Here is a 16,623-nt window from a genome sequence, read left to right as displayed (position 1 = left end):
TTCTGTTCTTCTCTATCATATCTTGTTTTGCTTCACTTTCACAACTTCTTTGGCTTACATGATCCAAGTTATCATCAAAACCCAGGTCACATGATGACTCACTTTCAGGCTCCTCCCTAAGTTGTAAAAGCAGATTTTCATGTGATGTGGTACTGAACTGGGCTAATTCTGTAAGAAAAATCAAATGAAAATTTAATACAAAAATTTAAATGCACAAAAACGTAACACAGTGCATAGTATGGTTGTAACACACCCATTTATACATTGACATGTGCATACACCTTGCTGTTAATTGTACCAAGTGGGTGGATGTAAAGATTGCTTCTTGTTTTCCCCCAGGGCAACTACTAGGACGCACACACAGCTGGCTACCCTGTGCTAAGGGTGGCCATTAGGGTAGTCATTAGAAAGCTTGGTATGGACCTCTGTTACCCTGAGGGAAGAACCGAGCTGGCTTAATAGTAATGCCATCAGAAAGCATTTTTAAAGCATTTGGAAATGACTACATATGCTTAAAATGATATTAAGCAATCACTAGAGTCCCAGCATCAAATGACCTTTAATGCAGCAAAGAGCTTCTTCCTACTGAATTTTCCTTCTTAACTTTAAAAATAGACTTGCAGAATGGATATGATACAAAGTAAGACTCCACCGTGCCTGGGACTTCTCTTTATATTTGCACTAATTCTCTCTTTCTCTCTCTCTCTCTCTCTCTCTCTCTCTCTCTCTCTCTCTCTCTCTCTCTCCTTCTCCCTCTAGCATATTTATAGTCAGATTTGTACTTTATTTAAAAATAACACCTGATCATCATCATATGCAGCAAATATTTCATTTAAATAAGACAACGTGCTTTTTGAAGTAAATGTGTTCGTGAGTATTATTAAGGGCAAGAAACCCTGACATAGTCACACAGTGTCTGTTTCCAGTCTCTGTGTCCATTGCAGAGCTTCTCAAGCTGCAGAGTTTCATGAAATCACTGGTACAGTTTCATGTAACACAAATTGCTGGTTTGCACCTTGGAGTTTCCAATGCAGAGAGTCTGGGTCAAGGCCCCAGAATCTGGGTTTCTACCATTCCCAAACCATACTCAAGCTGCTGGCCTAGGGGCTAGAGACACCACTGATCCTCCACCAGATAACACCAGGAGGGAAAGAGGAAGTCATCAACTCTAAGCACTTTCTCTGAGGTTGAGCTGTTCATATATCTCAGCTTTTGTAATAATAATAATAATAATGCCAAAAGACATACAGTGCTTAAGACTCAGGTTAATTTAATTCCATAATCATGAGGCACCAATTTGGGTGCATGGAGATTTCTGTATTTAATTTTGACTGACCCATATAGAGCAAATGTGATTCATCTGACTTGCAATTGAAAACTGAAATAACTGGGCTCGTGCAACACTATAGGTTTTTATGATGTCGCCTCAGTGGTGACTGTCAGAGTAGTAGGGTGACAGAAGTGAGTGGATGAGAGTTATACAGGGAATAAGTTGCGCAAATATTAAGGAGAATAACAAGAAAATCACTGACGCTTTAAGGAAAAACAAGGTAGAATATTTTCACTAAATAGGAGTCCAGGGTCGGAGCCAAACAGATTTCAATTTCTTTTTCCTGGGTATTTGCTTTTATAATACAAAGGAAGTAATTCTGAGGAAGATTTACATTTAGATTTTATTTTCCTCTGAGCAAAGAGAAAAAAAAATGCACAATAAAGAAACTGTGATCTCTCCTATTGGATCCTCTACACCTATGTTACTCCCTCATGAGTTATTTAGGTAGAAAATTAGACACCCAAGGCGAGTGACGCTGGTCAGTATTTTGGCTGCATAAGACATTATGAATGTAGTTGTTCAAAATTTTAGAGTATTAAGTTTTATTACAACATTATATGTTGTGGAATGAACAAATGAAAGTCAAAATAGGTCCTTTTTGTGGGTCTGTGATTGCCTAGAATCAACCTACAGGACAATCTTCTGAAGGTGAGCAAAGCTGTCGATCTGTAGTGTCATTCTGCGAAGCGACGGTCTGGAGTGAAAGATGCTTGAGAGAAAGGGAGGCTGCCCAGCACCTGAAGAAGGCAGCGACTCCTCATTACTGCAATCTTGCCATGGGTGAAAACTTACAATACTGTCGTTTATTATTTTTTTCCTCAACTCTGTTTACAAAGGTGGTGTTAGAGATGATACCGTCACACTCTGACAGAAGGAGAGGGATGCAGAGGAATCACACTTTGCATTTTGCCAATGGCCATTTCACTTGGGCGTGATCCCACTGTCAGACACTTCACAGTTCATCACCTGTTTAATATTCCTGAAGAGTCACCGAAAGACTGCTTTTTCCTGGTTGTCTGTGTGGCACCAGGCTATGGTTTGTGTGTTCTCAGAGTGTTTGTTCGTCAGCCTCGACAGGCTGAAATTCATGCCAAGGCATGAGCAGAAACCACAAGGCCAAAGGCACCCTTTAGCACCCCAGAGCCAGTTTTCAGGGACCTTCAGGTCAAAACTGCTGTCCTAGGGCTCGGGATTTAGCTCAGCAGCAGAAGTACCTGCCTTGCAAGCACTTGATCATGAGTTCGATCTCCGGTACCAACAAAAAAAAAAAAAAAAAAATCACAACAAAACTGCTGTCCTCATCATGCAGGCTGCCTTTCTGAGAGCTGGGCCTTTTTTCCTCTTCCCGCTGTATGCCATGGTGTGTTTGCTATTCCACCCCGCGTCTGCAGGGCTGGCCAGCCCACAGGTGGCCTCGGCGGCAGGCCTGCACCGCTCAGCTTGGAGAGCTTCTGGCCTGGAGAGGTTCTGGGATCCCAGGTTCAGTGTGCCCATCACTCTCCCTCCCTCCTTTCGTTCTTTCTATTCTCTGTTCCTTTCCTGACACATTTTTGTTATACAACAGAAAAATATAAAACATAATAGGAAAAAACCTCTTAATACTTTTGCTTTAATGTTTTGCATTACACTAAGAACTTGTTCCCTTCATGTATTTTGGAAGATGCAATTTTATGCAACTAATGTCTTCATGGGTTCTCTGGCCTGGTACTAACATTCTCTTTCCTTAATTAAATCTCTTTCTATTGTGCTCTTTTCTGATTTCTATTCTCTGATCTTTCAAAGATTCTCATCAGTGTATTGAAACAAACTGCACTGCGTTCCCCCTTTTCAAACCTTTTTTAATGAGGGGAGTGAATGTAAGAAACCACTCAGGAAATTTCTCACAAAGGTTTCTTCCAAGATGTGCTGGTCCAAGACCAATGTCTTCTCTGAGTTGCCCTTGTTTATTTTGTTTGGACTTAACTGTTCTGAAGCAGTAATGGAAGTAAACATTCGGCCCCATAAAAGAGTTTTTACACAATATCATTTCCTTTCTCGTTCTTATGCAGTGCAAATAGAAAACATATAAGGCAAACTGCTCCAGAGTCCCCAGTTCAAAAAATAAAAGAACTCCAGTAAGATGCTTTAAACTTCCTTTGTACTGCTAATCCACTGCCCACCTTCCATGTCTGTCCACATCTTAGTCTGTTAATTTAAGTTTCTACCCTCTCTTTAAACCACGTCTGGTTTTAGTTAACTTACATGGAGATCATAAAAATTCCCTCCTTTGCCCAACAGCTACTAAAGTCTCATTCCTATAAAATTTTAAGTCCCAGTTTCATGACTGCCTTTCAAATCTGTGCCATCTCTGAATGATCCCAGGATTCTTGGTGGGTAACTTTCGCATAGCCCACATGCTTTGTTCTGGAATTTAATCCTCAGTAAACATTTAACGCAATCCCTTAATGATTCATGTTTTTACCTTTCCTGTTCCTAAAAGTTCTCATCTCTAAAATAGTAAGAACTTTTTCTGACAAATAATTGTATACAATATAATTGTATATGGTTATAATATTTCAGGGGCACAGTATGACTGCTGTGATAAGATACATATGTGTTGTAAAATGATTGAATGAACACTTCTATCACCTCACATTTTTGAACCACTTTTCTGGTGAAAGCACTTAAAATATTTACTTTAACAGTTTTGAAACAGGCCGGAACTGCTTGGTTTGACCGCCTTTCCCTGTGTGGGCTTTCGAAGCTGTCCTCCTCCCACTCCGAATCTATGACTGCTTGTCCCCAGGCTCTTCCCATTCATAAAGAGGCGATGGGTGATACCAAATCAGCGGGCTTCGCAAATAGGCCTATAAAAATGTTATGCATATAAAAAACTGCTTTTAAAAAGCCTCTCTTCATTTATGTTTCAAGTAATATTTTGATGAAGTGATGAAATGAGTCATTTTTATTCATCTTTGGAATACGGTTTTATATGTTCCATTGTGGGCAGATTTTTGTTTTTTAAAGGAAGGAAAGTCAGAGTAGGTGGTAGAAATGAAATAAATCTTCATCAAGAATAAAGTAAAACAAAGGATACAGACATTTCTTTGAATATGATAACAGTTGTCTGTTTGGTGATTGGGTAAACCAATGCTTTTTATAGCTTTTATTTATCATTTTAGGAAGAGATATTCTTCCTTTTTAAAAATCAGGCTTGGTCATTAGATTGTGATATGATCATGTTTTTGAGGAAACTATATATTATATCAGCTGATACATATTATGTATCATATATTTAAAAGTATTTTAAACTTTTAAAATCTGATTAAAGATGATGCAAGTTAAAATGCTGAGACTCATGTCTCAGTGAATGCTTATTTAGCTCGTATGATACAGTAATTAAAACAATTTTCAGCAAAGATTGTTAAAAAAATTCTAAAAACTTACAGAAATATATTAAAGCCAAAAAAAAAATAATTGATATAACAGTAACTGCAATTTGACAAATAGTACGCAGGTGATTCAAAATCAGTTGAAGTTTAATATTTTCTAAGTTGATTGTTTACAAGTGAAAACGGATGGTACTCTGGAAAAGGACCCCATGGAAAGGGTTGTAAAGGGTTTTATTAAAGATGGGATCCCAGGAGGCAAGAGGAAATGTAGAGATGGTGGCCCACAGAAGGGCCAGGCAAGGGCAAGCTTTTAGGGGCAGTACTGGCCCTAACCCCACCTGCCGAGTGCTCCGGAATACAGGTAACCTCTGGGAGCTTCAGGCTCTCAGAGACAGGTGCTGGGCACCTGACTGTCTAGGGCTGTGAGCTTGCTTGGGAATGTCACCTTCCGGGCACTTCTTGCTCTCTGCTCATCTGGGTGAAGCAGCTCCTGGTGGCCACAAGAGCCACTTGTTAGGAGAAAAGTGTGCAGACCGTGGTGGGTGTGTTAAGCCAATAAGTGGGCCCAGCAGGGACTCAAGGGAACAGCAACAGTTTCTTATATAGACTTGAAGCAGATTTCCTGAATAACTGAAAAATGGCCTCAGATGTAGTCAGTTTTTGCAGTCATTCATGGCTGTTAGTATGGAGCTGGCCTCTTTTGTGTACTTCTGTCGGTGTTCAGGTTGATCAACAGTTGAATCAGAAGGAGAGTTTACTTCTGGTGAATTTACAGCACATCAGGAGGACTTTGGGGCTGATTCATTGATCCACTCAGTGAATGTTCAGCTCAGGAAAATTCATTAAGCCTCGTACTCCCCATTGGACTCCCTAGTCCATATGGCACAAATTAGCATTGGAAAAGACTCAGTTGGGTTCTTTTGTCTTGCCAGAAAACCAAAAGTGATTGCAAAAAGCAAGTTTTCTTTCAAAAGGAAAAAAAAAAATAAAACCATGTATTTGATGTGTACTTGTCAACTTAAAGTGACTTCTTTTGGGAAATGCATTAACTCTTTGTGTAGTCACAAAGTCATGTAAGGTGAAAAGTTCTTCAGAGTCCAATGGTTGCTGGAACACAGGAGGAAGCTTAGGAGGATAAAATGTAAACATTTTCACAGAAAAAGATGTGTTATATTTTGGAATAAATAGCTAAAGGAGAAAAACAAAACTTTCTGGTTTTGTTTGTTTGTTACAAAGTGGCTTCTAAAGTAAGACAAGGATAAATGCCATTTGTGTGTGTTCCCCAAAATTCAGAAGTCACCAGACTTGCCATGATTGCAGGAGTAAAGAGAAAAGGAAGCACACTAGTTGCCAGCCCAGAAGTTATCGTGCACATGGTTGAGTCACATCTGCAAATAGGCCAGCATGTGAAGAAGTAAGTTTTCCTTAGCTCTGCTTGGCCTGTGGAGTCCAGTGTGGAAACTGCTGCTTTAATTTGCACTGATATCCGTGCTTCTGATTGTTCCTGAATAGTCTGATCACCAGTTCAGTCACTGCTCTTAGGACTCTGATGCATTTATTTGTTGGTGGCTCCAGGTAGCCTGTCCAAGTGCTCTAATGTCCTAGGAGTCCCAGCCCTGGTTAATTAGTTTTCTTTGTGAACCACCATTGTCTCCATTTCTGATCTAGGGCAAAGCTCTCAAACTTCAGACTGCATGTGAATGACCTTGAGGCTTACCAAAGAAACAGATTGTTGGGCTCCTCCCCAGAGGTTCTGGTTCAGTAGGTCTAGAGTGGGGACAGACTTGCATTTTTTTATGTGTTCCCAAGTAATAGTGATATGGTTAATCAAGCGATCACTCTTGAGAACCACTGCTCTGGACTAATGAAGGAATATCAGTCATATAAACAGATAAATGGTGTTTTCAAATATTATGTTAAGGTAAGATCGAGGGAAAAGAAGCAGCTTGCCCTGGCAGATAAAAAACGTGGCTGGCTGTTCAACCCTAACAAAATAGGTGTGAAGCAGAGATAACATTTTAGATGACTCAAAGGGACAATCTGGCTACATTTAAATCATCTGGACTTCTCAAGTGGAAACAGCTTGTTTGCCTGATGAATCTATATCATTTCCATATTTCTTTTCAAAAGACCTTTTATGAAAATTAGATTCTGTGCTTACCCAAAATATTCATGAAGATACTTTTCAGCTCTTATGAAAGTGTTTGAAAAATGATTGGTGCTATTTATAGTTAATTCGATTAGGCCACATGATTACTTTTACTTGACACAGGCAGTAATACCAAACTGTGAGAAGGCAGTGTTCATCATTGTAGCTGAGATTATTCTTTAAGACTTAACAAATGCAATATCATTCATTCTCAAAATGGCTGAATCATAGCATTAGGTGCTTGTTAACACATAAGTAGTAAAATAAAACATATTATTCATAAAGATCTGAAATATGCTTGATGTTATTCTTTATAATAGTATAAATATTCCCTAGCGATTATGGTTTTTTCCCTTAGTTTTTCATAATCTCTGCCAAAGGACATGAAAATGAAGGTAGCTCCTATCATTTTAAAATTTACCTGGTTTTCATCTTCATATCTAAAAAATTGGCTAATGCTATTTTCTAAGATAATGTATTCTAGAATCATACTAAACAGGTATGACAATTTTCCCCTGAGAGTCATAGATGCATCCGGCTCAACCATAAATGCTGCTGTGATGAAATTTTATAAATTTTATGTCATTATAAAGTTTTGGTGCTGAGAGTACAGTTTTCGCTACACTGAGCTTCTAACTTACAATATACTTTATTCTCATATGAGTACAAAAATTTCTCAGGTTGCTGAAGAAAGAATGTGAAAATTTGGCTATTGAACAATTAAGGCTAAATGATCTTATCTCACCTAGTAATTCACAAAGAAAAAGTTATCTGTCTGCTGACTCATTTCACATTGCCTTGTGCAGGTATAACGCCTGAAAATGTATGCTGTATTCTTAATACTAAATTATGTATTACTAATATATAGTTATTTAATTATTCATTACTGTATGCTTTTCTTATGCATGAACAAAGATAAGTAGGTTTTCCTTTGATTTGTATTACTCAGTATTCCTGGTACTTTATCAATACTGAGGAGTAATTCAGGACAAAACAATAAGGCTGGGAATGTATGTGCTCCTCTTCTATCTTGTACCCAGTCTGGGTACACTTGAACACCTGGGATTCAGTTTCTTCATCTAATAATCTCTTCTGTTTTTGTGGCGGTAGTTGTTTCTATTTGGGCATGAAGACACTCATGGCACTGCAGTCATTTTTTTACTGGGCTGGGTGCCAATATATATAAATTTATCGGCACTCCTTTTTGAATTAAATTCACTGAACTCAGACATATTGGGAAGAGTGTGTAAGTTATTTATTGGTTCATGAAAATTATACGCATGGGTTAAACCAGAAGCATGTATCATCTCTTGTTTTGTGAGGATCAGGGATTCAGCAAGGCCATGGAGAAGGTGTGTTTGGGGCTGGATTTCAGGTTGCTGCAGGAATTCACTTTCTTGAGACTGGTGGGCTGGGGCTCTTGTCTCCTCGAGGCCTTCATCTTCTTACACAGTACCCAACATAGGCATTGGATTAGAATCTCTGCTGCTTTAAGTCCCTCACTTCTGGGGCCTCTTTGGAAAGGCTAGGATCACTCTCTCTTGGTTAACTCTCTTGTTTAACTGGGAGCCTTAGTGATACCTGGAAAACCTCTTCATCTTTGCTATACTATATTGGTTAGGAACAAGTTGCAGATTCTGTTCATGATCAGAAGGAGGGGTTGACTGGACAAATGTAAGGACGTCACAGAACAGGAAGCATGGCAGTGCTCTTAGGATTCTGCCTAGCTCGTACAAAATGTTGAGATCTGTGGTGAAGCTGCCCAGTTGATCAACAGTCGTCATTGAACTTCTCTGCTAGTTCCCTGGGCTGCAGAGTGGAGGAGTGGGATAGTGACGTAATAGTGTCTTTGCAGGCACAAATCAAATCATGTCTGTGAATTATGTCTCCCAGTCCTTGGCACATGGCTGGTTCCTCTGGTTGATAGTGATGATTAGTATAGCTATTCTAATTACCTATGTTGTTTGACTTTGCCTCCTTGAGTGATAGGAAACTTTCATTTCATCACAGTAATTCTCATAGTTTTTATTGCTTGGACTCTGTCTCATGACAGCTTTCAACACTGATAAGCACTCCTTCCACTGGAGGTGCTTTCACCTGGCCCCTGGAACCTAAGAGTCTTCTGGTTTGTGTCCTATCTCCTTCTCTTCTCCCTCTTTTCTGCTCTGTCACAGATTTTTCCACTCCAGACTAACCCTACCCACTTAACTTCAAAAGCACAATCAAGCCCTTTGGATCTTGTGTTCAGCATCCTCAAACACCTTGGATCAAAAATATTCTAAAAGACAGTAATTCAGTCTACTCAACAAATACTTTACTCTTGTCATCATCCCCTAAATAATACAGGATAATAACTATTTACATGGCATCTATATCATGTTAGCCTTTGTAGTAATTAAAAAATAATTTAAAGTATACTGGGAAATGTATGCAGGCTATATGCAAAACTATGTCATTTATGTATGGGACATGCATCTGTGTGAATTTTAGTGGCCTTGGGTGATGCAGAACTTATCACTCATGGATACTAAGGGACAAATGTGTATATCTTGAGGTCAAAGTGGTCCATTAAAGTAAACAACTGCTCATACCAGCCTGGAACAACTTTGTTTACTTTTAGAATGACTAAGAAAATCCTTATACTGGCCACAGTATCCATGTGGTTAGACATTAACACTCACCCTATTCTAGCACAGCTATTTCTGTCTTTTACGTGTCCTGTTCCTTCTTCCTTTAGGGCCTTCATGTAGTTCTTTTCCTGAGCGCTGTTTCCCACTCAGCCACTTCTTTTTTTTGCCTGTTTTAATAATGACCAGCATCATGGCTTCCCAGAAGCATGTCTGTGCCTGTGGCAACTCCTGTAGTACCCTGGTCCTCCACTCTTGTACTCACCCCAGTCATAGATTGATACTTACCAAAGCCTGGCCTAGAATATACTTTGTCTTCTCCATGGGACCAACATGAAATTTCTGTTTGTTTAACACTGTATCTTTGGCATTGAGCTGACGGTCTGCATGTTGCAGATACTCAAGAAAAAAGTATTAAATGAAAGAATAGGATGGTGAATTCTCTCTGGACTTGTAAGTTTACCTTGGGCCATGTCTTAGCCATAGGTGTTACATGAGTAGCCATTGAAGTTCTCCTCTATATATATATATTTTTTTGGCTACTTCCTTGATTTCCCTAGGTTGTTTGTAACAGGCATCTGGTTGGTTTTCTGAGTAAAGATGAATTTGATGGATATTTTATATACTGTGTTCCCACTAGAACCCAAGTCATATGGCACCTACTATGGTCAGCAGGATATCATTTCTTTCCTCAAACTGGGACAGAATGCAGTCTCATGCTGGACTCTTTGTTAAGCTCTGTCCAAAGGGAGATTAAAGAGATTTTGGCTAAGAGATTCATAACCAAGACCAGAAACCTCATGTCTGTAGGTAGTTACAATCCAACCTTAAATCTTGTGTTCTTCCTTTCTTTTAACTCCTCTTCTCTTACTTTGCATCTAATTAACAACACACAAAAGTGAAATTAGTTTTCTGTGGAAGTTACTTCTCTTATTTAGGTCTCAAGTTTTCATGGAATAGCTGCATTTGTTTTAAGAACTACCTGCTAAGTTTTTAGATTTTTCTTTTCATTTGTGTTCTGTGCTTTCTTCTAGGAAAATCTTTCAACCTATCAACTTGGGACTCTTCTGCTAGGATCTCTTGCCTTTCACTTGGAATGGGACTGTTGGAAGAATAAGAAAGAATTTATAAGTGTGCTTTAATCCCTGCTTGCTAAGTGGAGATCGCAGTTTAACATCAGTTAATTTTGTAGCAGCCCCATAAGATGATGTGGCCGGCCTCAGCATCTGTGTTTGACAGATGGTATCAGGAGCACAAGCATTTGTACTAGCTTGCTTCATATTGCATTAATATCAAGCGATAATTCCAATAATGCACTTGCACTTGGTGCCTCTAGCTTTATGAAATTTGCATTATACTAAATTTTACTGTGTTTAAAGAGGGGAACCCAGATGTATTGCCTTTCTGTGTTCTGAGCTGTGGTTGTTCTTGATAACCCGTGCATCTCATTTCCATTGGTGTTCTGTACATGGTGTCTCTTTTACAAATTGTGGAAAAAGCACAAGCCCTTGCCTGGGGGAAAATAGCAATGAAAGGCCAGGTGGAAGATAGTACAAAGAATCTTCTTTTCTTTCTTTCTTTTCTTTTCTTTTCTTTTCTTTTCTTTTCTTTTCTTTTCTTTTCTTTAAGAGCTGCATCCTACAGATTTTCACTCCCTCAGGAATGGAATGAACTCAAAGAACAAAGAGTTGAGTCTGAGTCCATCTGGTTCCCTTTAAATTAAAACCTCTTAACTGAAGGGCTCTAACATAGTTTTTTGATCAGGCCTTTTAAAGATGGTTGGCAGACAGTAAAATATATTAGTTTATTCTACCTTTGGTAAATCAAAATTGAACAATTGAACGAATATGTCACATACGGAAGTAGGCATCCTCACACCATGTGCACCACCCATTAGTGTATTCCGTACGAATGTGTGTGACTGTCGTTGCTGCTCTGGCTGTACACTGTGTGAATTTGAAGCACGATAACATATTGGGTGACTAATGGACTTAGCAGCACAGCACAGAAATTGGTCTTCTAAAGGAGGTGAGTTTTAAATCGTATTCTTCCCTGACTTTGCGGTGGATTTCATGGCTCATCTACCTCACAGTAGGTTTGTGGCTGATGGATTGAAATCTTCCTGCTGAATAGTAAACATCAGAGATCACTGTGTCCTCCTTTAGCTTGCAAGCCTCCATTTTCTTACCACTCATTCAGAAGTTTTGTTTTGTTTTGTTTTGTTTTGTTTTACAAGGAAGCACAGTCTCTCCCAGACCCTGATTACTATGAGTTCATGCTCTTGTTTTCATTTTTGAAATACCAGGGGTTTCACTAAGTCACTAAGTTGCCCAGGCTGGTTTTGAACTTGTGCTCCTCCTACCTCAGCCTCCCAGAGTGCTCAGATTTAAGCATGTGTCATTCCCTGCTTACTAATAATTCACTCTTACCTGGTCTTACAAAGGGCAAGTGTCCAGTTCTTCAGAACTCACAGAGGGGACCCTAGGACTGTGACCTCCAGTCTTTGCATTGTGATTTTGAGATAAAGATGTCCCTCCCTGCTTTCTTCCTCCACTTGTCTCGGCAGGTCTTCTGCTGTTGGATACCCCAAAAGCCTTTCCATTGTTGGATGGGTTCAGCAGTCAGAGAAAATAAACATTTTTCTTTCATTTTTATAAAAACTTCTCCAGTGTTATAAAGTATAATGTGAAGGCCAAGTAGTGAAGCACTTTTAGCAGGCGTAAAATGACTTCAGTGGTTGCTCCAGTCCCTTAACACGAAGCTGTTTACCTGCATAAGGTAAAACTGGATAAAAAGGAATGTGTAAAAAGAGGACTTGATGGCACGTTTCATCAGGTAAGTCACATTCAACCCTAGAGTGTTCACCACTCCTCACACTTTTATATTCAGAAGACTAACATTTTTAACATTTCCCTAAAGAAAGTAATATTCTGTGCATCTAATTTTCTCAATTGTGGGCAGCTGTAGCAACAAACCTATGAGCGAGCACCTATCAGTACTGCCTAGAGTGTGGTCATTGGGCCTACAGCATCAGCATTACCTATAGGTGATTGGAGATGCAGATTCCCAGGCCTGCCCTAACCTCAATGAGCCAAGGATGAGCCTTCCAGGGGACGCTAAGCAGAGCCTGCATTTTGAAAGCCACTGGTATGGAAGGTATCACCATCATCACTTAATCAATGGTACTCATTCATTTCAGGGCCCTTATTTATATTCAGATTTAGTGTTTACTTTTCATGTGACCTCCCTCTCTTAATGAGAGGAGCATAGGAATAGTGAGTCCCACGAAGTGAGAATCAGTATCTCTTCAATGAACTGAGAAAGGGACCAATTCACTGCTTTAGAATAATGACTTCAGGTCATGAAAACTATCAATGCACCAAAATTAACTTAGAAAACATTTTAATAACCCAAATAACATTTGTGTGGTTCTGTGCATTGGGTTCCTCATTTTCTTCCTAGTGGAGGAGGGAACAGATGCACTTAAACCCCTGAGGGCATAGTGTTCTGTGTTAATAGATGCGTGAGACTTGATTTTAATCCTTACTTTCTAGCCCAGTGAGCCCACGCACAGCTTTTCTGCCTTGGTCTGACCCCTGCCATGTTACCCACACTGATGGTGCTGCATGGTCCTCCTGCACACGCAATTTGACATGTAGTGGGACAGAAGTTTCTAAGTCCTGTGGTATAGTGAATCTGCAGGACATCTGGCTTTCACCAGCCCTCTGTGGTTTGGGGAATGAACATTTCCTCTAGAGCTGAAAATAGAAAACAATGTTCATTGTCTCATTACACAGATTTTTATTTCATGGAGAATGAGCACTGCAGGTTGTTTGATAATCAAATAAGTCACATTTCAGACTGCTGCCTGTTTAACTAGGAGGAATATGTTTGAATAGAAAATGTTGCTATGAAATTAGATAAATGTGTGTAGTATTTTATTCTGCATATATGTACATCATCATATAATGCATATAGAGAAAGAAGTAAACCAAATGTAACTGTCAGTGGTTTATAGAGAGGATTCCAGGGAGGACTACAAGTTGTCACTACTTCCCAGATATCCCTGCCACACATCTCAGTGCCTTGTGGTGTTTCAATTCTGGCCTCTGTGCATTTACATTTGCTTTTTCTTCTCACTGAAGCTGTCTCTGTGTTCTCCACACACAAATTGATAAGGCTGGCAAACACCTCATTCTTGCGGTCTGGGTAAAAGAGTGCGCTAGTCCTTGATACCCCATGATTGCAGGCACTTCAGAGTGTCTCTTTAGGGGGTAATAATTGGTTTGTTTTTGAGTCCCTCAAAATGGATACCTGGTTTGCATCTGTGGTGCGATCTTTATTATTAGCCAGTATTTGATCCGTTGTCAGCGTGCAGCAAACAGTGCTTAGTGGATTAATGCATGACATTTCTATTTCCATGGCTTCCTCAGATCAGCACCTCCAAAATGTGCTGTCGTTTTGCTGGTACTTCTGAGTCCCTTTGAAGAAAATAGAGACTCCTGAACTGCCTATATTCCTTCCTTTTCCTCTGTCCCTTTCTATCTCCATATTCACCCTTCACCCCTTCTTCTTACCTATCTTCCTGTAGTGTCCTGTCTCTCAAACTCTCGTTAGTTGCAGTCTTGAAGCTCAAATGTCTTCAAGCTTGGTTTGTTTTCTGTTTCTTCTCCTCCAGCAAATGGTTTTGATTTTCATTGCTGTGGAGATAAAAAAACTTAGGGCAGATGTTCAACTTTTTACCTGGAGTTGTCTTACTTCTTCTCCAGGGAGAGCTCTATGATCTTTTGACCCACAAGAAGCAATGAGTTCCTGTTGATACTGCTGTTCTGTAACACTCATTGGGAACTTTCCTTGTGGTGGTCGAATGGCCATAAGGAAACTGTAACACTGCAGTTTTGTCCTGATGGCTCATTATCTGGTTGCCACTTATCAAATGACATAACTTGGGCCTTAGGAGAATTTTCAGCATAGGATGATTAAGAGATTCTCTACAATATGGACAGAGAAACTTGTCTAAATATGAAGAGAAGAGGACCAGCTCCTATCTGCCTGTATCCCTCAAACATGAGCCAGAGGCAGGTGTTCTGTTGGACGGGCTGTGTAGAAAGCTCCACAGGAGGGGCTTTATCCACATCTCACTCTTATTATTCTGAAACCTTAGGACAATAATCAGGTGATGTTGCATAATGCATTTGTAATTGGCAGTAGCTGTTTGAAAAAGCTGCCTGGGAATATCAGTAGCTGTACTCAGGGCTCTCAGATTCTGGGGGAAGTTGCAGGCACTCTGTCTAGGAGCCCGTGGCACCTGAGTTATTCTCTATTGTCTTTCCTAAGGAAAGAGACCCACCCACCTGGCTCATTGTTGAGGAAATACATATTGGACATCTGCTGTCCCTGTACTGTTCATCCGGCTGTGTGCCTGTCCTATCTGGCTGGTGGCTGGTCTTTTGTAAAAGTTGGTGACACTATGTCACAGACTTCATGGCTCATGCCTATAGGAAAACTTCAGAGTTTCTCATCCTCTGTCTTCGCATCACCATGATTCTCCTCACATGGTCTAACCTCTGTTTGGATGGAATCCTGAATATCACACACATGAACCCCTTCCTACACTGTCACCATGCCTGTGGTTTTGCTGTTCTTCGATGCCTCTCAGTCCTTCTCCTTACTCTCTTTTCTTGCAATATCCTCTATCTCCAAGTGTCTCAAGGTTTAACCCAAACCTCTGGCCTATTCCTGTCTAGATATTTTGCTTGTGTTGTGCTGGTCACCTGGAATGAGCCCTCTTTTTTCTTCCCCACCTCTCTTCTCCAAGCTTAATGACTCCTCCTGGAACTTTCCTTAGAGCACATGTGAGAAACTATATTTTCTCTGCTAACCTTCCATACCAGTTAACTTTAAATTTGGCATTGACATATCTACCTTGTCTTGCCCCATAACCTGATAGCAAGACAGAGCAGCAGTCATAGCTTATCTGCCTTATACCCTAGAGTAACTAGCCTATTGCAAATGTTCTATAATGGATAATACATAAATCAAAAGATTAAGCATCAGGTTTGGGTGCAAAAGACGTGGTGGGGATGGCAGGTCCATATCTTTGCTCAGAGCCAAGAAGCCAGACGTGCATGTGAGCATCCGTTTCCATCTACCTCTCTGATCCTCCATCTCCATGGACATCCCCTCATCCCCTTTCCCCATCTACATCCTGTGACTTCCAGAATTGTATTTCAACTGTGGAATGAGAAGGCCTGGTGCCTTGTGATTTAGGAATGGCTTGGAAGAACTGGGGACTCAGACATGTGCTTTATTCTTTCAAAATGTATTAGACTGTATAGTAAATTGAGCAGTTATCAGTTACGAATCTTTATTTCCATCCCAACTCAACTAAGAAGTGATTAAAAAAAAGAAGGAAAAACTGAAAAACTACCCCAACTGCAGAGAAATCTTCAGGCAAGTCTCAAGACAATATTATTTTTTTTAAAGTGATGTCAATGACATAAAACAAAGAAAGAAAATATATGTGGCTGCTTAACAGTTTCACAATTTTGCCTTCCAGGAGACGGAGCTGTTAGATCTCAGCCTTGTCAAGGATGCCAGGTGTGGGAAGCATGCCAAGGCTCCCAAGGTAGGAAGCAGAGCGGTGTGCGAACACCAGCTGCTGCCTTGATTATTTATCTGTGTCATGATATCAATTAATTGCCCCAATTAAAAGTTCTTCTGTTGTAGATGTTGTAAAACACAGAAGCCAGGTTGCCCTAATCACTTCCATTTTTAATGAAAAGGTGGAATATGTGAATGAACATATGGGCAGTGAACACAGGGGTTTACATTAAGCCCTCCCATTTTATATTTGCATGAGAAAAAAATAACAATGCTGGAGTAACAGGTGAAGAATCCCTAACTGGAAAAATTTAGCATCCAAAATATTCTAATATTAGAAACTTTTTGAGCCTCAACTGAACACCATAAGTGGAAAATTCCATACCAACTCGTGTCATGAGCCACAGTTAAAACATAGGTACAGTAAAACTATGGTATAAAATTCTTTTCAGGATATGGGGAGGAGATGAAGTATAAACAAATTTCACACATGAAACAAATGAATTTTGCATTTAGACTTGGACACCATCCCCGAGGTAA

At 39.9% G+C, this 16,623-nt stretch overlaps 1 protein-coding gene across 3 annotated transcripts in view; it reads left to right on the top strand.

Moving 5' to 3' along the window:
• The window catches only part of Plcb1 (phospholipase C beta 1), a 690,621-nt gene that overhangs the window by 205,661 nt on the left and 468,337 nt on the right, over positions 1-16,623 (top strand). For all 3 annotated transcript variants that reach the window (XM_003476583.5, XM_063248714.1, XM_013159777.3), the window contains one exon: positions 16,040-16,108. In XM_003476583.5, coding sequence (XP_003476631.1) covers positions 16,040-16,108 — 69 coding nt within the window. The remainder of the gene's footprint in view (positions 1-16,039; positions 16,109-16,623) is intronic.

The sequence above is a fragment of the Cavia porcellus genome, unplaced genomic scaffold (assembly GCF_034190915.1).
Source record: "Cavia porcellus strain 051 isolate PalLab524CR breed Dunkin Hartley unplaced genomic scaffold, mCavPor4.1 scaffold_5, whole genome shotgun sequence".
Classification (NCBI taxonomy): domain Eukaryota; kingdom Metazoa; phylum Chordata; class Mammalia; order Rodentia; family Caviidae; genus Cavia; species Cavia porcellus.
Note: the sequence above shows the minus strand (reverse complement) of the source record. Positions and strands in the feature narration are given on the sequence as shown.